Source organism: Protopterus annectens, chromosome 3.part1 (assembly GCF_019279795.1).
Source record: "Protopterus annectens isolate FY-2018-M chromosome 3.part1, PAN1.0, whole genome shotgun sequence".
Classification (NCBI taxonomy): domain Eukaryota; kingdom Metazoa; phylum Chordata; order Ceratodontiformes; family Protopteridae; genus Protopterus; species Protopterus annectens.
The window spans coordinates 143740350-143763443 of NC_056732.1; the positions used below are offsets into that span (position 1 = coordinate 143740350).

The following is a 23094-nucleotide window of genomic DNA, read 5'->3' on the forward strand; positions in this document are numbered from 1 at the left end:
CAAACAAGTGATATCACAAATGCAGATAGCCTTTTCAGTGAAGTGGCAGGATTAGGATGATATCAGTGGGATGCAACAATGGAAACCAAGATCAGTATCAGCAAACTTCAGGGGTATACACGTTGAAAAGACTTTCTCATTAAAAAATGGGATTATTATTTTGCATACATGTAAAGCCTTTGCCATGTTACATTAAGTATGACATTTTGTGCTGAATACGGATATACACCTGGGCATATCTGTTGGTCTTATTATTGACTGACGAGTACCCAATGACAGTTAAAATTATATTCTGTAACTGCTATTACAGTAACTGATGTTACTGGCTATCCAAGGTCCTAATATCTGTCCATGCAAATAGACATTTATCACTGCACATATGATGAGAACATTAACAAAAAACTGCAAAATAAAATGGGACACACACACACTTGTAACAAAAACTGCACAAAACTACCTTTCACTTCCTTCCCAGTTTACATTGCTGACTTCAATTTGAGACAAGGATATTGAGAAATTCACCCTGTCAGTGAAGCAAAGCAAAGGCCACAAGGTGAATCCTGACATCCACATTGAGAACATTTAACAGCTGAATTGTGATTAGAGAAACTACTTAAAGCTGCATGATCAATTAGCATAACACTGAAGAAAATGATGTTGGAGACACTAGTCTACTGAGGCAGAAATGCCTTCTAAAGTTGGAAATAAGAGGATGTACTTACTGTTTTTCAAAGTGCTGTGTGAAATGAGCATCGTATCACTAAATTAGAACATGTAACAGAATTCATCAAAAATGGCAGCTGTACAGACTTGCAAGTATGTGCACAACCTTACAGCGATATTAGCAAGGTAGTAAAAATACTGTATCAGACTTTTATGAATGTAAAAACAATTTTATGAAGAAACGTTGTCCATACTGTGACTGGCACAATTTTACATACTTGTTGTTTTGAATATCTGCATCAAACAAGTGCTTTGAAATAAAGATGTACTCCACTCCATCAGTTTCATGACTTCTTTTTGCCCTAGTTGTATCTGTGGATAAAAAACAAAACACATCAATAAAGATCACATCATAGCATGGCAATATTAAGTAAAGAAAAAATGTGACATATTCAAACTAATTTCATGCCACAAAAAAAAAAAAAAATCCTTTATCTCCTACTAGTCCAAAAGCCCCCAGACACTGAAAGCTTACGGGAGGTATGTATCAGATTTATTCATCTTTAATGCGACACCAGACAGCCAAGATCAGGATACAATATGGTTACATTTATTGGTTGCTGAACAGTGTATATGTAACTGCAACAGACATTCAGTAAGTCAGTAACTCGTAGTGCACATTTGTTATTATATAAAATAGTAATTACAGCACTTGTTTAAGTTTCAGTTTTATGTTATACTTGAACCTTTGGTATCAATATTAATGTGTTACAAAGTGTTTTGTTTTTCCCAGGTGCAATACCTGTTATATAGGCTTAAGTTGCTCCCTAAGGTAATGTCTACTGCAGATAACCAGGAAAATCATTAAAATCAGTCCCGGCAGTTCAATCTGACATTTGTGAGGCCTTGTACTGGCACATAATACATTCAACTTCAAGCTGCAAGGCTGAAAGAGATGTCTGGTTTCTCACCTTATAGTCAAAGGCAACCTGGCTTAACACTTCAACACAGAGTAATTAATGATATAAACTAAGAAGTAGGAAAAAGTGTATAGTTGTTTTCAAGAATGTTTACCATGACAACAGATTCTTAGGCAGCAGTCCTAAAAGTAAAACAAAAAAAAAAAAACTTGGGTTTTATCCACTTTGTCTTCGCCCTTACCATAAATTTCATATGTTGTGCCTCAGTCCTAGTCTTGAGTCAGCCTTGTTTTTTGTATGCAATCTCCAACATAATACAAAATTAGCACTGCAATGAGATTTCCTCAGTTTTTAATGTTCCTTAAGACCCTGGGTCTTCTGATTGCAGTAGAATATTCATTAACTAAAAGTAAATTACTATGTAATTAAAATGAATAACTGTGCAAAAGTAAGACATGGAAGAACAGAACTATTTATATCTTGGCTTAAACCACACATAAAGATACCAAAGTATTCCTCCATGATTTAATATGTTCAGAGTTGACCAACTTAAAAGAAAAGGAGGCGGTGTTGCAGTAATGTATCCTGCTTCTATTTCCCTAACCCCTCACAACCAATCCATACCCTCCTTTGACAAAGCCAAACTACTGATCACCTACCTTAAATTAAACAATGATAAAGTCTCTGCATTATAGCTTTATACATACTCCCTGGCAATAACTTATCAACTCTGGAAAGTATCCTATCTTGGGTATCACAAAATATCTCTCTAGAAACAGTAATATTAGGTGATGTCAACACTGACCGGCAGAAACTTAACTTACAATTTCCCACAGATAGCATAAACCTATTTGGATTTTTTCAGCCAATTACTCAACCAACCTTTACTAGTTCCACAAACCAAAACAGCTCAATAACAGATTGGATTTTGGTCTCCCATCCTAACAATTTATTTCAATCCAAAACACTTCCAGCCTCTATTAGTGACCACCACCCCATCTGTACAACTAGACTTATTTCACATTCATGTAGACAACACACCTACAAGACAGTACATAACCTAACCAACTTTGACCAGCAGGCCTTTACAAATTTACTAAACTCCATCAATTGGTCCTTCCTTAAATACTTACCACTAGATGATGCAGTTGAATAATTTAATTCTACATTCCTAAACATTTTAGACAGTTTAGCTCCTGCCAGAAGGAAAAGAGTCAAAACCAGCTATACTCTTTGGCTTTCTGTCTATACCAGATCACTCATGCAAGAAAGAGACTAAACGCAAGACTCAAAGTAATTCACAGCATTTCAAAGCATTCAGTAATCTTGTAAAGAAACAGGTTAATTTAGACAAAAAACAGCTCTATGCAAAGCCACAAGATCAGCACAAATCCAGTCCAAAAACCTTCTAGCACACTATCAAAATATCCTAAACCCAGGAAGTTGGTCCTCTCCCCAACCAACCTGTGTTAGTACCTCCCCTGACATAGCAACTCAGTTTAACTCTTACTTCACTGACAGCATAGCTTCCATCACTAACAAATTCCCTCCATCTCCCTCTACTCTCCTCCTTACATTAGGTCCTATTACCTGTCACTCCACATTTTCCCTTCAACTGCTTTCTACTTTCTTTATCAAATCCCCCCTGTACAAGCTCAGGCCATGTTCCCCTTCTGCAGACAATCTTCCTAATCACTTTCTAAAAATGCCTTCCCTGTCTCAATAATCATTAATAAATCCATCAACGAGTCTTATGTCCCCTCCGCTGTGGAAAAAAAATCCTTTATCCTTCCTCTCCACAAAGGTGGCACCTCCGTCATCTCTCTCCCACCCAACATGGATTCAGACCAGCACACAGCACTATCACTGCTCTGCTATCCTTTAGTGACACTGACAACAAAGCTCGTGACTCAGGAAATGTTGTCTCTTCTCTGTTCTTAAATATATCCAAAGCCTTTGATACGGTCTCCCACCCCAACTCTTATCCCAACTATCTCTTCTGGACTTAACCAAAACATCCTTACAATGGTTCACTAGCTATCTCTCTAACGGATATCAATCTGTCAAATAGAACTCTAACTTCTCTCCTTACTTACCTGTTAGCACTAGGGTACCCCAAGGCTCAATACTAGGTCCACTTCTCTTCAACATTTTTACTAACTGTCTTAATACTGCCAACAAACAAGCTACCCTAATTCAATATACTGATGACTCTGCATTAATCTGCTCTGCCAGGACTCTGTCATCTACAGAGTTTAACACAAGAAGCATTCAGTTCCATTGAGTTTTGTCTCACCATCAACCATTTGCAACTTAACCCAAAAAAACTACACTTCTACAATTTTTACCAAAACACGTTTCTCCAGATGCCTCTAACTTTGCTATTACTTCTCTGAACAATACTTTAATCAATGTGGTTTCACATACAAAACTGTTAGGTGTAACTATTGAGAATAATCTTGAGTTTGACCTACATATCAGCAACATCATAAAAAATAAATAAATAAATAATTGAGAATTGGGCATGATGTATAGGGCTAAAAATTAATCTCCAGCTCCACAAACCTTCTCACCTTTAATCAACTAACATTAACTCACAAATTACTGTACAACTCTTCTTTTTCACAAACATCATCATCACTCCTTCAACACTATACTCCATCTCGTGACCTATGCTCCTGTCATAGGTATCTACTATCTATTTCCAAACCTCAAAGATCTAACGGGGTTAGTTTGTACTCTCACTGTGTTGCCAAATCATGGAATAGCATTCTAGAAGCAATCAGACTTACACCCCACTACTATTCCTTCAACTCTAGGCTGAAAGAACATCGAACCAATAATTGGATCTGCCCGTGCTCCTTGCCATCTTAGTACTCTTAATTCCCTTCTTCAACATGCTTAATAGATGTTCTCTTGATATTTCCTACTTCTCTTTCTGCTTTACCTACTTTCTAGCCTCACCTCTCTTTAATTATTTAACATTCTAATGTCCTTTCTTTATATTCTTACACTAACCTTTATCTATCCTAGAATTTGACTAAAATTTACTATCTAGTTCTCCTGCCACAAAAAAGTATATGGTTTTGATGACCTATTACTTATTCTGTTATATATTTTTCATGCATCATTAAGTAACATGCACATTAGGAACTTGTATATAATGTATGGTCAACTTTATTGAGTGCCTTTATATTTTGCTTATTTTTCTTTTATTAAATTTCACATATTGTACTACTTTGTTATTGTCTTAATATTTGCAACCATTGTCCAATTTTTTAATTCTGTTTAATGTGTACTGTGGAGCTTTTCTCCCCAGGCCGCCGCTGAAAATGGGCTCATACCCAGTCGTACTTTCTCGGTAAACAAATGTCAAATAAATAAATAAATATACTTGCTAGGGAGGAGGGAGGGAAACTTTACAGTGACCTCTTCTGAAGACCCATTGTTATACAGACTACATGGGCCCACGTGTACGACCTTTTTCAAGGAAAGTCACTGTAACAGTAAATCATAGCTTTAAGTATATTCTCATATAGCACAGATATATTTAAGGGAGGAGAACAGCTCAGAATCCAGAAATATCACATTTACTGTTTGCTGAACAGCAACAGACACTCAAGCAGCTCAGTAACTCAGTGTGGGTTCTCTTCAGACTCTCAAACTACTGAAATCCCCGAATTTCAGTAGTCCGAGACCAGAAAGTGCAGAATACCGAAACCCCAGAAGCGCGAAATTCAAAATCCCGAAGTTCGGAGATATTTAATTAGTGGTTCTGGTGTTGCAGTGTGTGAGCGGATGTTTGGAAATTTAGGTAAGTATTTGTGTTTTACGGGTTTTGGGTAGAGGCTTTAGTGTGTGTCCGTGTGTTTTGTTAGTATGATGTGTGTCTGTGATGGGAATGTAGCTTTGTGTAGTGGTGTTTTTGTGTGTTTGTTTGTGTAGTGCGACCTCGGAGTTAGTATATTTAAGTGGGGGATGTTTGGGGCTTGCCCCCCACATGGGGGGGTGCAGGGGGACTAGCCCCCCCCCGCTTATATGTTGGTAAGTGTTTGTGCATGTGTAGGGAGGTGTATGCATGTGTCTGTGTGAGCGGTATGTTTTGTACGGAAGTGCGATTTTAAATTTCGCGCTTCTGGTGTTTCGGATTTATGGATTCTCTGCTTCATGGTCTCGAGATACTGAAATTCGAGATTTCGAGATTCTGAAGTGAATCCCATAGTGTACATTTGTTAGTAAATAAAACAGTAATTACAGCATTTGCTTAAGCTGCCGTTTTATGTTACATATGAACCTTTGGTGTCAACAGTAATGTGTCAAAGTGATTTTGTTTTTATCAGGTAAAATACCTGTTATAAAGCTATGCCAAAATCTGCCCTGTCAATAGACTGCACATCCAACATGCTGTGTTAATGAGAAGGTGAAGACAATAATCCATGCTGCAGTTGCTAAAATATTTTGTGCAGAAACATTCCCGAAACATAGCTACTGCACTAGCACAAACAGCTCATAATGTTCCTCAAAGAAGCTTATTGTAAGAAATAACAAAGCAATATGTTAGCCATTTATAAAGATTCTGCAGACTGTTATTCTTTCCTTTGTTAAAAGGTATCAAAATGCCATCGGTCTTTCTGAAAGTGAAATCCCTGGTCCTTCTTGTATAGTATTTTTGCCCTCTATAAACATTCAGAACATCCAATTTTTCTGACAGTTTGTAAATATATCTAGGAAATGATTGGATTAACACTATTTTAGATACTACTTCTCATAAAAGAAAGATTTGTTTTCAGTGACACCATTTCACAAGAGTACTAAATTAGGGGGTTTACACATGAAAATCTGTAGTTCTGAAATCCTCCTGTTAGAAACAATGGCTACCAAAAATAGTTCCTTCCATGCCTGGTATTTTAACACCACTGAATTTGCTGACTCAAAAGCAGGTGGCTACACCAAAGAAATACCTTTGCAAGATTACTTCACTTTGCCTTTTATTTCTTCATTCATCTTATGTCCTCATTATAAAATTCTGTTCTAAGCCAAGCTAGCCTTCTTAAAGCTACTCTTGACATGGCATTTCTTAAAGCAATGGCCACAACATCGTAAGCATATTTCAGTTCATTTCCTGTGCCGCCTACTGTTACAACTATTTTTTGCACCCTATGTGCAACACTTATAAAAAATAAAATGAAGATTTTACTGAACCTGCTCTAAAACAGAGCCTTGATAACAAATCATGAGAGCCAAGTACTTTAGTGTTTTAAACCATATGGTTCCAGGTGAATAACCTGCATATTATACTTATTCAATGACCATAAATCCTGTAATGCTCTACCCAAAATTTCCAGTCATATAAACATTCTTGCCATATTTGTCCAGTAACCATGAATCCTTAACAAATGGGAATGAAGCTAAGGAAGTAGATGTCCCACTTTCTGTGTATATTAATAAAGACATAGTTCTGGAATCAATGTTATGTACACTGTACAAATCCTGGCTGTCTAGGGGAAATAGATACAATGTAGCAGCCATCCTTGTTGTGGAGAGCAAGGACAGAATGAATAAGAACTGTGACTACTCAACTTCAGCAATTCATTGAATGAGTAGTAAAGTAAAGGAATGATCCACTCCGCAGCTGGAAGTCTTAGTTTCTCTCCATTTGCTTTGTCTTTAGAGATAAGGGCTTACCTATAGTGTGACTAAAATATTCTCCACTGAAATTTCAAGTTTCCACACAGGAAATCTCTTATAATGGAGAATCCAAGCACTGAGAAGAATAATTTTCCATATCCAAATCCAGAGAAGGAGCAAAACAAATTTGCCTCGCACATAAATCCTCCTATTCACACGAGTTATCAGGAAGTCTTTTAGTTCTGCACTCCTGAATCTTAATAGGCATTTGTGAAGACTGATTTATTCAAAGACTGACAGCCAAAAGAAGATACCAACATATGTTTCCATTGTTTTAATACAGTTTCCTGTGTAAAATTAAAATACATTTTTAGTAAACAATTTGTAGATCAAGGAAGTTTACATCAAAAGAACAGCAGAATTAGAGGTCAAGGCACAGAAAATACCATAAAGGTGCCAGGCTCATCCTCCATTTGATCCAGCATGACTGCAGGCATCACCACATGTACTGATAAAGATGCAGCTAAGATTGTATATCTTTTAGCCGAACCAAGCTCATTGAGAAGACTCATGGTTCTTTAGACAATAACTTCCTATTAATATTTTGGGAAATTGTCTGCAATGCAGTGGTCTCCTCTTGGACTGAAAGAGATACATTTTCATTTCATTAGGTTTTGTGCAGCATCTTTAGGTGACTCCACTCTACTCTGTTAGATTTTACTAGAACATCCCTTTTGCTCTGAACATCTATACATTCCACAGAGTTCTCATTTTCAAGAAAAGCAGGAATTTTAAGAGAAAAAAAAGAGCCATATTTTAGGGGAAATGGACTGCACCTTACTACAAGAACAAGAAAAAAACAAGAAAAAACACTGATGTTTTGACAATCTCTGAAGAAATATTAATGGTCAGTAACCAGGATGTAGTATTCATGTAAAATTACTCTGGTGTCAAAAACTAAATTTATTTACTGTTAATACTCATGTTCTGTACTCTTGGGCCATAATTAAAATCAACATCTTTTGAATCTTTACTCATGAATGCAATTAAAATACAAAGAAACAGAAAAGATGAGTTTATAAATGTAAAAACAATTTATGAATGCAGTAGAAAGTCAATCATCCGAAACGTCAATTATCTGAACACAGCCTTCCAAAGTTTTTGGGTAGGAAAAATCATAAAGTCTGAATATGTAAATGTTATACGTATTCACTTGTTCATGTTTTTTGAGCTTGTAGCCTGAAAATGTTCTTTATTGTCCACTGGAATCACTGAATGGTTGAAAGGCGTACTCCTTGCATGCAGAAAAAACAAGATTTTAGAAGTTTTTTTATCCGGTTCAATTATATGTTTGATTATTCGAACTACTCCAGGTATCAGTTAGCTCAGATAACAGACTCTCTAATGTATATATTGTCCATATTGTGAATGGCACACTTTAATGTAGTTTTGAATGGCAGAAAATACAAGTTATTCTTGGGGGAGAACTTTAATATAACCTTTTACTGAATGGTGTACCTTCACTGAAGCCACGCTAAATAAACAAGATCTTGCATGACATCTCTGCACAAGGCAAGTATCAGAGAGCTATTATTAGAAATAACTTGAGAGAGTACTCCACAATCTGGTGTTCTCAAATGTGGAGGAAAAGATTTATGATCTGAAAACGCATAGTCATTTGGAAATACAATCTCCAGATTCATACAGTTCTAAAGTGAGGTTTCTGTATATCGAATAAGCAAAACTTGGTCAAAATGGAAATGTATCTCAGAAAACTGTCTATATGGAAAAGTATCAAAACTGCCATTACTGATGTGATGCAAATCAAAAAAGAAAGAATTCTTCTTCTTCTTCTTTTGGCTTTCCCAGTTAGGGATCGTCACAGCTGATCACCTGTCTGCTCATGATTGGCAGTGGAATTTTACAGTGTCGGGTTGTCAGCCCGGTGCCCAACCTTCCACAGAAGGCACACACACGCACACACTCATGCCTAGGGCCAGTTTAGAGTATCCAATCCACCTACAGCAAAAGAAAGAATAGTTCTGTAAATTCTTACCATAACCATAGATGTCCCTCTCTTCCATGTTGCAGTATTCATAATCTTTGAGTTAGCCTCTGCCTAGAGACCTGAACGTCTGTCCAGTATACAAAAGCTAGTCACTGCAAGGTATGTGGGACATCTGACATTGGCCGTAGGGTGCATGGGCGATAAAAGTGATGTCTGCACTTACTTTCCTCAGGACTGAATGCCCCAGTTGGACACCAGTGCCAGGACAGCTGCACAAGTCCCGAGTCATCCTGCAAATCTTATTCAGGGGGTAGGAGGGTGGGATAGAATATGGCAACATGGAAGAGAAGGACATCTATGGTTATGGTAAGATTCTACACAACTATTCTATGTCCTTCTATTCTAATGTTGCAGTATTCATAACCTTTGGGTGAGTACCATAGCTCAAATGGAAGAAGAAAAGAGTGGTTTGGAACTATTCTCCAGAAGTCCATGCAGGATTGCCATAAGCACAACCTGCACTAGATCTGGAGATGTGTGCAGTTTGTAGCATTTGGTGAGCGTATGGAGAGATGTCCAGGTAGCTGCTTCTAGAATAGAAGAAGGCTCCAGATGGGGCCATGGCTCTAGCAGAATGGGCTTTAATCTTTTTGTCTAAGTGTTTGCCATGGCAGGTGTAACCGATGGAAATGGCTTTGGAAATCCAGGTAGAAATAGTCTGCTTTGTCACCGCTTTCCCCAGAGCCCTGGGGTGAAAGGAGACAAATCGTTGCTCTGAAGTCCTAAGGGATTTGGTCTTGTCTAAGTAGAATTTAAGTTGTCTGTGAACATCTAGGAAATGGAGGACAATCTCACTGTCATTCTAGGGTGTGGAAAAAAGATGGGAGGTGGATACATTGGTTAAGGGACAACTCATTGACCACTTTGGGCATGAACGACAGGTTAGTCCATAGCCTTACCTTATCCTTGTGGAAGATTAAAAAGGGTGTGGTGATCATACGGGCCTGGAGCTCTGACACTCTCCTGGCAGATATCACAGCCACCAAAAGCACAGTTTTCAAAGTGCAGTATTTTAGAGAAGCTGTATTTGTTGGCTCAAATGGAACAGCAGCATGTTTGTCTAACACAATTTATGTCCCAGGGTGGTGTAACTGGCTTTCTGGGGGCCTGAGATGTAGTACTCCCTTCAGGAATAATTTCACTTGAAGTTGGGAAGCAAGTGGAGGGTCAAGAGGCAGACAAGCTGAAATAGCAGGAAAGTGGGCCTTAACAGAAGAATATGCCAACCCTGCCTGCAACAATTCACATAGACAGGACATGACTACGGGGATTACTCCTTGAAAAGGGTCTAGCTGTCTTTTATGACACCAAATATAGAGAACCTTTTCCATTTGGACAGATAGGATCTCGTAGTACTGGGTTTCCTGTCCTCCTGCAGGACATTAAGCATGTCCTCAGTGTAAAGGTGTCTAAAACAGATCAACACCGTATCACCCACAGGGTCAGATTCAGAAATTCCAAGTGGTGGTGGATTACGGATTCCTTGCCCTGTGTGAGCAGGTCCACTCTGTGAGGTAACTTGTGATGAATGCCCCTGGCTAAATGAAGGAGGAGGGGGGAACCAATGCTATCCTGGCCAAAAGGGAGTCACCAACAAGATTTTTGGTTTGTCCGGCTGAATTTTCAGTAGAACTTTTTGTAAGAGTGGGAAGGGGGGGGAAGCATAGAGAAACATCCCCTTCCATGAGACAGAGAAGGCATCCATCACCCTTGCTAAAGGGCTGGGTGTCCTGTTACAAAACTGAGGAAGTTGTCTGTTCAGAGGGGAGGCAAACAGATCTATTTGTGGTGTACCCCACCTGTGGACTATGTCCATAAACACATTCCTGCTTAGCATCCACTCATGGGATGGTGGCATGGACCTGCTCAAGGTGTCGGCCTGAATGTTCTGAGCTGATGGAATGGAGACCACATGCAGGGTGACTCCATACTGGACTGTCAATTCCCAGACATGGAGGGCAAGTCTGCATAGCAAGTAAAGATCTTGTTCCCCTTGTCTGTTCACATACCAGAGAACAGTAATGTTGCCTGTGAAAACTTCAGGTGCCCTTGCTTCAGATTGTTTTGGAGGGCCCTCACCTCTTTGATGATAATGTACTCCCTCTTATAGGGGCTTGTACATGTGCCTTAGTCCTTCAAGCTGCCGACAGTAGCCCCCCAACCCAGGTCAGAAGCATCTGTATACATTTCCTGGACTGGAGTGAAGGGTTGTAATGACAGTCCTGGGTTGAGGGAGACTTGATCCATCCACCAAAGTATCTCCTTCCTTAGGCACGGTAGGAAGGGAATGGAATAGTCCAAGGGGTGGGAGTGTTGGATCCATGTGGACCTCAAGTACCACTGAAGTCTCCTCATGTAGAGTCTTGTGAGTGGTAACATGGAGATAGTATAGGCCATACTCCCCAGGAGTCTGAGATATTCTCTTGTTGTCATAGTAGGGACATTGAGGACAGACAGTAAGTATTCCTTCAGCCTTTCCATCTTTTGGAGTGGGAGGAATGCCCTGATAACACCCGTCCTGATTTTGCAGCCCAGGAAAACTTGGTCCTTGGAGGGGTCTAGGTTGGATTTGGGAAGCTGATAGTGAAACCCAGAGACTGTGGAATACTAAGGACTGCCTGGAGATGGTTCTGTAGAGAACCATAGCAATCTGCCTGGATGAAGCCATCATCTATGGGAAAATATGCATCACTTGGACCCTGCAATAGGCTACGACTGGAGCCAGACACTTGGTGAATACCCTTGGAGCAGTGGATAGTTCATAGGTAGGTACTAGGCTATCTCTCCCAAGGCATTTATAAGCCTAGCCAGAATGTGTTGGCTTTCGCCACCCCCTTAGTTTAGTTCCCTGTGCCTCTGTCCAGCAGTGCCATTGAAGTGATCCCTGGGGTAAACTTTCTGTTTCCCATCCACTCGTCAAGGTTTCTCTTGAAGAGGGTTAGCGAGGAGCTCTGCCTGATGTAGATTGGAATCTTGTTCCAGAGCATGGGAAGTCTCTGGGACAGGAATCTATCCCTCCAGCACATCCTATTTATTGTTGTGGTGAGATTTAGATCCCTGGAGCGTGTGGCTCGAGGGGATATGGTTTTCTTTAGGTGGAGCATGTCCATCAATTCTAGGTTGGACATGGCCTTGTATGTCAGGCAGAGATCACCTCTGAGTAGGCGGCATGCAACCAAGTACAGCTGGAGTTTCTTCATTCGAGCTGCATAGGGCATCTGCTTGAGGCCAGTGATTCTCTTGGTGAGGTACTTCTGTGGTCTTTCCAGTTGTTGCAGGTGTCTTGTAAGGTACATCCCAAATGGGGTATTGTACTCTATATGATGGGTCTGATGAGTGATGTATAGAGGGGCCCAATGACCTCTCTCAATCTGGATGCAAACCCTTTTGTGATTAGGTGGGCCACATAGAAGGATTTTCTAACCACTTTGGCAATGTGATTATCAAAGGAGAGGTTACTATCTACTTGGGTCCCCAGATCCCTTATTACGTCTTCCATATTTAGGGGGCTACCACCTATGTGATAGTTTGTGGGTACTTTGTTTTTTCCATGGGGATGACTATGCACTTTTTGGCATTTAGCTTGAGGCCATGGTTTTGACACCAGGTATCTGTCTCAGTAAGACCCTTTTGGAGGATGTCTGTGTTAGCCGGAGAGCCAATTATAGCCCCTAGTTTGCAGTCGTCTGCGAACTTGGTCAGCCATTGTCCTCCTGTGCTTGCCTGTACCTCTGAGAAGTATATGCCAAACAGGAGGGGTCCTAGGACTAAGCCCTGGGGAACGCCACTTGTAACCAGTTTAGTGTCAGACCTAGCTCCCACAACTCTTACCATGTGGGTTCTGTCTATGAGCCAGTTGGCAACCTATCTCGTGAAGTAATGGTTTACATTCAGTCTGGTGAGCTTGTCTATAACACTTGAGTGGGGAATGGTGTTGAAGGACTTTGCAAGTTCTAGGTAGGCTGTGTGGACCACATTTCCCTCATCTATAGCCTTGGTAACTGTCTCAAAGAAGTCCACCAGTTTCAGGAGGCATGATCTGCCCTTAAAGTCGAACTGGGTAGGGTCCAGTGTTTGGAGGTTTCCAATGTTTCTGCACATAGAGCAATGCACATAGATTAGTACTAGGCTAACTACCCTTGCAAGCCATTTTAAGCCAAGCCAATTATCCCCTGTGAGATTCAAACCCTGTACCTTGCGTTTGTAGGGCAAACGCCTTAACCATTAGGCCATCCTCCCAACCCAAAATATATGTTCATAGGTTCGTACTAAGCTAACTGCCCTTGCGAGCCATTTTAAGCCTAGCCAATTATCCCTTGTGAGACTCAAACTCTGCTCCTTGTGTTTGTAAGGCAAACACCTTAACCATTAGGCCACCCTCCCAATTCTGTTAATGAGATCCATGATGATGCGCTCCATAGCTTTGCAGACCACGCTAATCAGGCTTATAGGGTGATAGTTCCCGGGGTCCGTTGTGGCTCCACCTTTGTGGAGTGGAATAACCATTGCTGTGCACCACTCTGTGGGCACATAGCCTGTGGAGAGGCTGTGTTTAAACAGTGTGTTTAGGTGAGGGGTTAGTTTGTCTTTGAGCTCATGTAGGACACAGCCTGTGACACGGTCCGGTCCCATTGATGCTGTGTTTATGGCTTTGGAGAGGGCTGTTTTAACCTGAGTGTCTGTTATTTTAGGGGCACTACATCCTTCTGGTATAGTTATGGGCCCTTTTGGGGGTGAGAGGGGGCTGAAGTTTGCACTGAACCTGTCTGCTAGGATGTTGGCTATATCGGTTGGTTCGGTGTATTTTGTGCCATTCTGCACTAATTCCGAGCAGATCTGAGAATTGCCACTTAGATTCTTGACATAGCTAAAGAATGCCTTGTGGTTATCTTTGGAGTCAATGGCAATTTTTCTTTCGAAGCTAGCCTTGGATGATTTTATGAGGGAACGTAGTTTCTTGCTGATACTGATCAGGGATGTCTTCCCTTCTTGGGTAAAGCAGAGAATTGAAAATGCAAGGAACCCACACAGAAGTGTAAGTATTTCCTGTATTTGGGCTTTATGGGGATATGCAGATATACATCTTTGATATCCAAGGTGGCCAGAAATGCCTAGGGCATTAACAGTGGGAATAGAGTCTGGACTGTAAGCATGTGGAAAGTGGGTACTTGAAGAAAAAGGTTGAGGTGAGATAGGTCCAGGATGGGTCTCCATGGGCTGTCTTTTCTTGAAACCAGGAAAAGTCTGGAGTAAAACCCCTTTCCCTCTTCTGAAGGAGAGACTGTTGGGAGAGGAGATTGTCCAAGACTGTTTGGAATAGGGGCAGCTGGCCCTTTGGTGGCTGAGGGGATGCCTCTTAAGGAGGGGGGGTGATCCAAACCATGAAATAACCCTTTTCTATGACAGATAAGGCCCACTTGTCTGAGGTAATGTTTTTCCAGATGGGAAGATGGTGAGAGATTCTCTGGGAAAGGGGGTATGGATTCTAGAGGAGGTGGAGGAGAAGGCAGGTAGTCACAGACTACCTGCCTTGTCCTGAAAGGAGGTTTTCTGGGTTGTAGTCTGACCAGGCCTGGAAGGTGTCTGCTGTTTCCCGGAGCTCTTTTTCCCCTAGTATGAGGAGTAGGAGCTGAAATTTCCTGATGATTTGTGTCTTAGTAGGTTAATTTCTGTGGAATTTAGGGATTGGTGACACAAACAAATGCTTCAAATCCTATAATTCGTTCCCCTTTTGTTGAAGGGTTTTGAAAAACTCTGCCACGTTGGCCCTAATAGGGCAGTATTGTGCAGGGGGACATCAAGGAGTTTAGCCCTGATATCGTCAGGTAGGGGTTGAAGCCTCAGACAAGAGTACATTCTGAGCACTGAGACAGAAGCTGCAGAGCTGGCCAAGGCCTCTGCAGCATCATAACTACATTTGATTGAATGTCTTGTTACTGAGAGGACAGGGAGATCAGGTTAGAGATTTGGGACTTAGTGGGCGAATCGTTTTGAAACCTGAGAGAATTGGGCCAAGGAATACTTACATATGTGAGTCTGGTAGCTGATGGCCCTAAAGGCCAAGGTAGCAGAGGTGTATACCTTTTCTCCCATGCGCTCCATAGTTTTACTGTCCTTATGTGTTGAAAGGACAGAGATTGAGGGTAACAGTCTGAAATAGTACCAGGGTCTGCAACAGGACATTTTATCAAAAATTTAGTTCCTACTGGGACCTTATAAAATCTGTCAGGGTGTCTAGGGGTGGGGGGATTGAAGTCAGGATTTTTAGAAGCTGCATTGAAGGTGTCTAAGAAGGCTGCAAGCACTACTGGGATGGCAGATGGTGCAGGAGTATCCATTTGTAAAAGCTCATACCACCTCTTTTGGACTTCTATTATCTTAATAGAGTCCCATTTGAAAACTTTCTCATCCGATGGTTTCTCCAAAAGTAAGGTCCTCTCCAGGGGAATCTGCTTCAGTACAGTCCTCCTCTGGGGAAGCATAACCTAGAGGGGATGGCCTTTTGAAAACGTTAGAAAGGGAATCCTCAGAAGAGGAATCTGAGGAATCTTCAGCTTAAATTGGGAGATGCTCTGAAGTCTGATGTCTAGGGCTGATAACAGGAGAGACAGCTGGAGGGGAAGCAGTCATTGAGGGTCTGATGGCCATGAAAGCATTGAATAAACTGACAGAAAGCTTGACAATGAGGCAAGCTTTCAGATGGTGGAGATACATGTTTAGTTTATTGCTTCCATTTTAAAGAAGGAACAGGCCAAGAGGGCATACAGCCTAAAGAGGGCCTAGTTTCAGACAGCTCCCTAACAGCAGAAGCACCAGTCTGGACATCCATAATGAGCTGAGGTTCCCTCTTGTCAGTACCAGATGTCTGCATAACCACCACGGATGTGCTTGGAGACCCTGGTTCTGTGGCCTCTGGAATGGCAACTGCTATACCTGTGTCGGCTGGTTCCGTATGTGCCACCATGCATACTTCGGCCACAGGGGGAACGTCGGGTGGAGGAGGTGCAGCAACAGATTCAGGCCTGGTAGCTTTGGCCTTCTTTTTCAGAGGCTCGACGGTCTGACCAGATGGCCCTTCCATAGCGAGAGCTAAATGCTTAAGTGTTTGGTTTTCTAAGTAGATATTAAGCAAGTGCATATGGCTGTGAAGGGTCTTTGGAACAAAAGACTGACAAATCACATAGGATTTATGGTAATGGTTGGACCCTACACAGAACAAGCACAATTCATGAATATCCTTATGGGGGATCTGACGTCCGCACCTACACTTTCTTTTCCTGGATGACATGAACCTGGGCAGGCATGCAGTGACCAAATCAAAAACAAGAAAAAAAAAACCCAGTGGGGTATTTAACTCTCAGAATCCAACAGCAGAAATGGCAGGATGAGCTGATGTTTAACTGGCAGCAGAGAAGTTCTGAGGAAGGTACATACAGACATCACTTTTATGGCTCACGCACCCTACGGCCAATGTCAAATGTCCTATGTACCTTACAGTGACTAAAGCTTTTGTATATACTGGCTGGGCATTTGGGTCCCTAGGTGGAGGCAAACCCAAAGGTTATGAACACTGCAACACGAGAATAGAAGGACATCGAAACACTGATTCCACAGAGTGGCTTCCCAACAGTTAATAAAAAAGGCAATGCACTTAAAAAATAAAGAAACATAAAACTAATGGAAAAAAAGCCAGTTAAATAAGTAAACATAAAAGTCAATAAGAAATGCAAAGATCCCAGATGAGAAAATTACAATAAATTTAGTCAAGAAGTAGACAAATCCATTTACAAATGAACAACAGTCAAACAGGAAACAAGGAGAGACTGGGATTTTGGATGCAGGCCTTTAAGGAGAATAACAATAATCATAAAGAATACTGTATCCAAAAAGTAGCAGAAAGTTTCCTAAGAACTAAACCAACATGGAAATGCATAAAGGAGATTCTGCCAATGGGGACGACTGCAGTAAGGGATATGGAAAAAAGGCACGAGAGGGCTGGAATTTATTGAAGAAAACTGGCAAAGGAACCAAGGTATTGGGAGCAAACAACTAGAGAAGAAAAGATGATAGAACGGGAAGGGGCCACGACTGCCTTCCTTATCAAGGATTGATATTAGAGTATAGGCAAAGAGAAAGAAATGGGGGGAGCGGGGTCCTAAATGAAAGACCAGCACTGGTAGAGTTTTTAGTAGAATTTAGAACAGAAGCTGACATTAAAAAAGGAATGATTAGTAGAGCATATAAAATACTGTATGATAACTATAAGAATCAATCAGAGAAGGTTACAAAGGATTGGGAAGATAGACTGGATAAGCATTTCACAAAGAAACAATGGGAGGATATATGTATGTCTCCCAGATATGCAACAAAATCTAGAAGATTTAGGATTTTTGCTTGGAAATGCTTACATAGATATAATCCCAAGTAGACTCCAGAGAATTTTTCCTCACGTAGATAGCAAATGTTTTAGGTGTCATGGGGAAGAAAGAGGTAATTAGGAACATTTTCTGGGAGTGCAGTGATTTGGAAGACTTTAAGGACTCACTGCAGCATGCACTGTTGGAGATGCTGGGTGGGCAAATTGGTGTGATAAAGGAGATGATTTTTCTGAGGTATAACAGAATCGGAATTGCCTAGATATGTTAAGACTTTGTTGTGTCTAACTATGGTGGCTGCCAAAAAAGCAATTACTAGAAAATGGAAATCAGAATCTAAACCAAATATATTGGAAGCAGTGAATATAGTAACATAGGTAAAACAACTGGAACTGAGATCTTTAGAAAAGGTTAGGAGCAAAGTACATACGAAAAAAATTGTAACTGTGGGAACAATACATACAGGGGAGTAATGAGGTTTAAAATAATGCAGGATTTAAATGAGCTATGTAATATTTGACTGAAAATGATTGGGTAAATTATAAGTGATGTATAATGTTTGCAACTGGGAGTGTGTAAAATGCTTGCAACTAGGATTGTTTTGGTGTGGTTTGTTTACATTTATATAAATGTATGATTGCCTATGTTATGATAATTTAACAAAAAAATGTTTCTTGTTTAAAAGAAAGGGCAGGAATTGAATTATTTATGTCATAGCAATATATGTGAAGTATAATATTTGTAAATGTGAACTTAATACAGTTTGATCACTGTTATACAAATGTAAATTTGCCTACTTCACAAGTGATAATGGGTCTAATATTAGTTCATCAAAAAATTAAGTTCAGTGACTGGCTGTTCCATCAAACATATATCAGCTAACAGCCATTCATTGAGCATTCATATTAGCAAACACTTTTCCCAGGGCAGTGGGAAACTCTCTGCAGGGTATTTTTTTAAGCAACAGTTTCAAAGCCATTTCCAAAGAAGAAAAATAACTTGCAGGATGAGATAATCTGACACAAAATGTTCAATTTATTAAACAGTATCAGTTAAATTCAACATAAAAATTAATGTGGTCCGCCAATACCAAACACTTTCTGGCTACTGTTCATTGCAATCATCACTCTGCCACCTATAAACTTTCAATTCCAGTGCTTTCCTACACCTTGACAGACACATGGCAGGCAATCAGCAGTATACTTCTCAACCTCTTACAGCAAGAAATCTGGACAAAGCCATAAATAAAAGTGGGAAAAGGCCCAAATATAGGGACAATTTTTAAATACTGTTCTTACAAACTTAGAAAATTGATAAAATAACAGGTTTTGCATTAGCTTGAATTTTCTGAAGGGTATGAAATCTGCAACTCAAATATCTGTCATTATTTTATAACTTCGGTCTTTAATGATTTACCATTAATTTGCCAGAAAACCCCAATTTTATGCAAACGGACCAAACATATGAGGCAGAAATCTGGACATTCTGCAAAAATCTGTACAGTTGAGAGGTATGAATTATTCAGCAGAAGCTGCAGCTTACCCAGCCATGAAACTAGACTTATCTATTCCTCTGTCTTTTTCTTTCTCACTCTTACTCAGCAGGTTGGTCTTTCAGACTGCAACCAGAAAAGTCATTATGTGCTCTAAAGCAGCAGGGTGGCTGCTAGTTTAGCAGTCCTGGATCACTTTGCTGAATATAAAAATACACCTTATAAATCCATTTGAATGGAGCTTTCTTGGTTAAAGGACTATTCTGTGAAACTGTAGTCTCAGTTATTGAATCCTCATCTGCCAAACAATCTTTACTAAAACTGAATGCTTCGATTTAAGCACGTTTGCAAAACTGCAAAGGTAAGACATTTTCTCCTTACCCACAGGTTTTGCAATCTTGCAATTACTGTATTTTGAAATGCAAGTGTAGCTTTTCCTTGTAAGGTGTATTGCATGTTTGCCCCCTGCAAAAAAATGCTGCTTTTGTGTAACACTGTTAAAATCATGCTGTTTAACAGTTTTGAAGACTCCCATTGTGAAGCCTGACTATGACAGTTTTAGCTATGTGATGATTAAGAGAGAGAGAGAGAATTAACAACTCCATGATCCAGGGTCCCTAACAACTTCTTCATTTTGAAATAGGGTAATGTGTATGCTGAGGGGAGGGGCTGTCTGCCAAACAAGACACTATTGCATTTCTGGCTTGTAATTTGTGCCCATTTCTGTACGTCAGTTATTTAAAAGGTTTACAATTAGATTTGTGAACCGCAGTCGATCGAGAGTGACAATGTCACGTTGCAGTTTTTCAATAGGCAGTTTTGTGAACCCAAATACACTGACTACACTACATCGCATGGGTACTGTAGTTCGAGTATTTGAGTTTGGAATTTTGAGTGATCGCAGTTCATTGAGGAACAGGGAATTAACCCATTTCATCACTGTAGTACTATCACTGAGTTGGTATATATAATTTGCAGGGGGTGCAGGGGGGGGGGCTTGCCCCCTACAAAATAGTAAAAGTGATGTACTGTTGACTCTAGAGTGTCACTGTACATTACGGTGCATAGCTTGGGTGACTGAAGTCACCTCCTGCTATGTGAAATACATCAAAGTACAGGGTCGATGTATTCAGTTTCAAGTTTCCTGCTTGTTCTCTGTTGCAATTTTCAAGATATTGGTTCAATGTTGAGGCCGATCGACGGATGCAGTTTCAAAATTTCGAAAATAAACCTATTTAAAATGTTAAAGTTCATGCATCAGGGTTAAGTTATCAGAGGGGAGCTTGACAAAAACTCCCATTTTGCAGTCATCTGCAATCATAGTTAGCCAGAGTTCTAGGTTTCCAGTCTGGAGATCAGAAAAAAGGAAGGGATCCTGCCACTGAGCCCTGAGGACTACACTGGTTACCTTCATACTTTTTGATGAGGCACCTGCCACTTGTGCTATGGGGGTTCTGTCCTTTAGCTATAATATTCACACAGGAATCTATTTTTAAAGTGTTATGCTTACTTACCATGCCAGTATAGGTTATAGTGTCAAACATCTTGGTCAGGTTAAGATATGCTGTGTGAAAAGCATGATCACTGTTGACAGCCGGTGTAACCTTCTCAAAGTTGTTAACAAATTTCTTTAGGTAGAATCTTCCCTTGACAAAGCCAGACTTCTAAGGTTCAATAAAATGCTTTGATGTGAAAGTTTATGAGGTCAGTTATAATACGTTCCATGGCTCTGCAGATGAGATTCATCAAACGGAGGAGTCTATATTTCTTGGGGATGGTGGTAGGGCCTCCCCTGTGGAGTGGCATCACCACTATAGTGTGCCAAACTATAGCTAAACTTATGCCAAACAGTTACAGTGTGGTTCTGCCATGACATTCTTACTACTGTTTATTAAACAACCAGGCATATTGTCAGACTCCATGGAAGAAGTATTTTATTGGTTAGAGAAAGCACCTTAAAGCACATGTTCCTTTGTTGCAGTAGGAGGGTTAAATGATTCAGGGATATATGGCCGTTGGAAAGGACATTAGCACTGAATTTATTTACTAGTAGATCGGTAAGACCTAATGGTCTTGAACAGGTTGTGTCATTTTGAATAAAACTGAGAAAAAATATGCAACATTGTTTTGAAGTAGCTGAGAAAGTACTTATAACTTTTCATAATATTTCTGATACTATCCTGATATGAGGGTTTTTGGATCTGCTGCATAATTTAAGGAGTTTTTAACTTTTATTTTAAATTTTATGTTGGAGGACCACCTACGAGGATTGTTTTTGAAACCCCATTCTGTTTTGTTCTGGTGGGGACTGCCAGCTTGATACATTTACCTAAATGGGTGCAGAAATCCTTTGTGAAACTATTTATTGTGTCATTGCTGGAGCTGATGCTGCCATAAGTGACTTTGAAACCTTTGTCATAGAATTTGATGAGATTAGTAAGTTTGAAATCCTTAAAATCTGAGATATTAGATGCAGGGACTTTGAAGATTTTGAAGGTGGAAAGTCACTAATTTATGATCTAAGAAGAAGGAGACACTGTGGGAATACTGAATGAAGAGGTTTTATTTGTAAAGACCAGATCAGGAATACTGTATCCTTTAGTGGGTTTGTTAACTATCTGATACAGAAACCTTTTATTAAGTTTTTGAACTTTTCGGCATGGCATACCATAAATTAGAAGCACAGGTGCTCCAGTTTACTGAGAGATAGCTAAAGTTTTCCAATACAATAGAGCTCTTGTTTACACGGATTTTGCTCATAAAGTATAATTAGGAATCTTGTGCGATTATCACAAGACATGAAGGGTTTCCTGTAACAGGCTAACAGTTTGTCCTATTTAGGATGTTTTGAAATCATAGGAGATTACTAGGCTATCAACCCGGAGGTCATTTTAAGCCCAGCCATATCATCCCAATGCAATACCATAGAAATGCTAGTCAATACCAAAGATTGGATTTAGTGGTGACTGCCCATGTCCAGGAGGGTTTGGGCGCTATCCCTGGTAAGAATTTATGGTACCACTCCACACATCCAGGTTCCTCTTGAACAGTGTCATACAGGTGCTCTGTTTCACATGAACTGGTAGCCTGTTCATAAGACATGGCAGTCACTGGGAGATAAATCGGTCCCTCCAGCATGTCCTATTTAAGTTGCAGGCCATATTTAGGTCCCTGGAACAGGCAGTCCTAGACCCATTTGATTTCCTGATATGCAACAAGTTGATTTTGGAGTTCTATGAGTTCCACTTGTGGTTTGGCATCTGCCTGGAGATGATGTGGCTTAAATATAGAAATATAACCACAGCTGCCACTGGACCTGAAAAGCAAGCACAAAACTCAGGTATGGGAAGAGTGTTTCCTTTAATTACATAAATAAGGACGTGTTCAAAATGCAGGAGGGCCTCAAGATTGGGCAACTCATTGTTGAGAATTCTGGCATTGCGTAGACACATCTTATTGTGATCAACTTTTGGGACAGATATATTTGTTACTTTCTGATAGCCATTAGCTTGCCTCTGACTAAAAAAAGACACTATGGGGGCAGCAAAAGGCTTTTGTCAGTAAGCAGAAGCCTTGGAACAAGAGATACAGGCCAATTTTTGTTAAACGAGTTGGACTGTCGAGCATCTTAACTCATGTTGACAACACTGGATCCCCATGAAACAGTGCCAAGTATTTAACTAGTTGCTAAGCCCAATTATCTTTCCTTTCCATCTAGGCATCCTTCTTGGAGAAGGAAGGATCCCACTCAGGACCAGTGTCTTGCCTGCATTTTACATAAGCATGTAGAGTTTCCACTATCTCTCTCCACATGTCCATCTGGGTTTTGTACCCCAAATCCTTCACTCCCACATAGGCCACCATAATGCTGCAGTCATATTTTGTCAGGTGAAAATGTCTTTAGAACCACTGTGATGCTAGAGATCCTGGCATCTGAAAGACAACTTA

General features: G+C 40.3%; 1 protein-coding gene across 2 annotated transcripts in view; it reads right to left on the bottom strand.

The window, feature by feature from the left end:
- The window catches only part of MPP7 (MAGUK p55 scaffold protein 7), a 1877075-nt gene that overhangs the window by 54950 nt on the left and 1799031 nt on the right, over positions 1-23094 (bottom strand). For both annotated transcript variants that reach the window (XM_044066673.1, XM_044066671.1), the window contains one exon: positions 942-1035. In XM_044066673.1, the coding sequence (XP_043922608.1) occupies positions 942-1035 (94 nt within the window). The remainder of the gene's footprint in view (positions 1-941; positions 1036-23094) is intronic.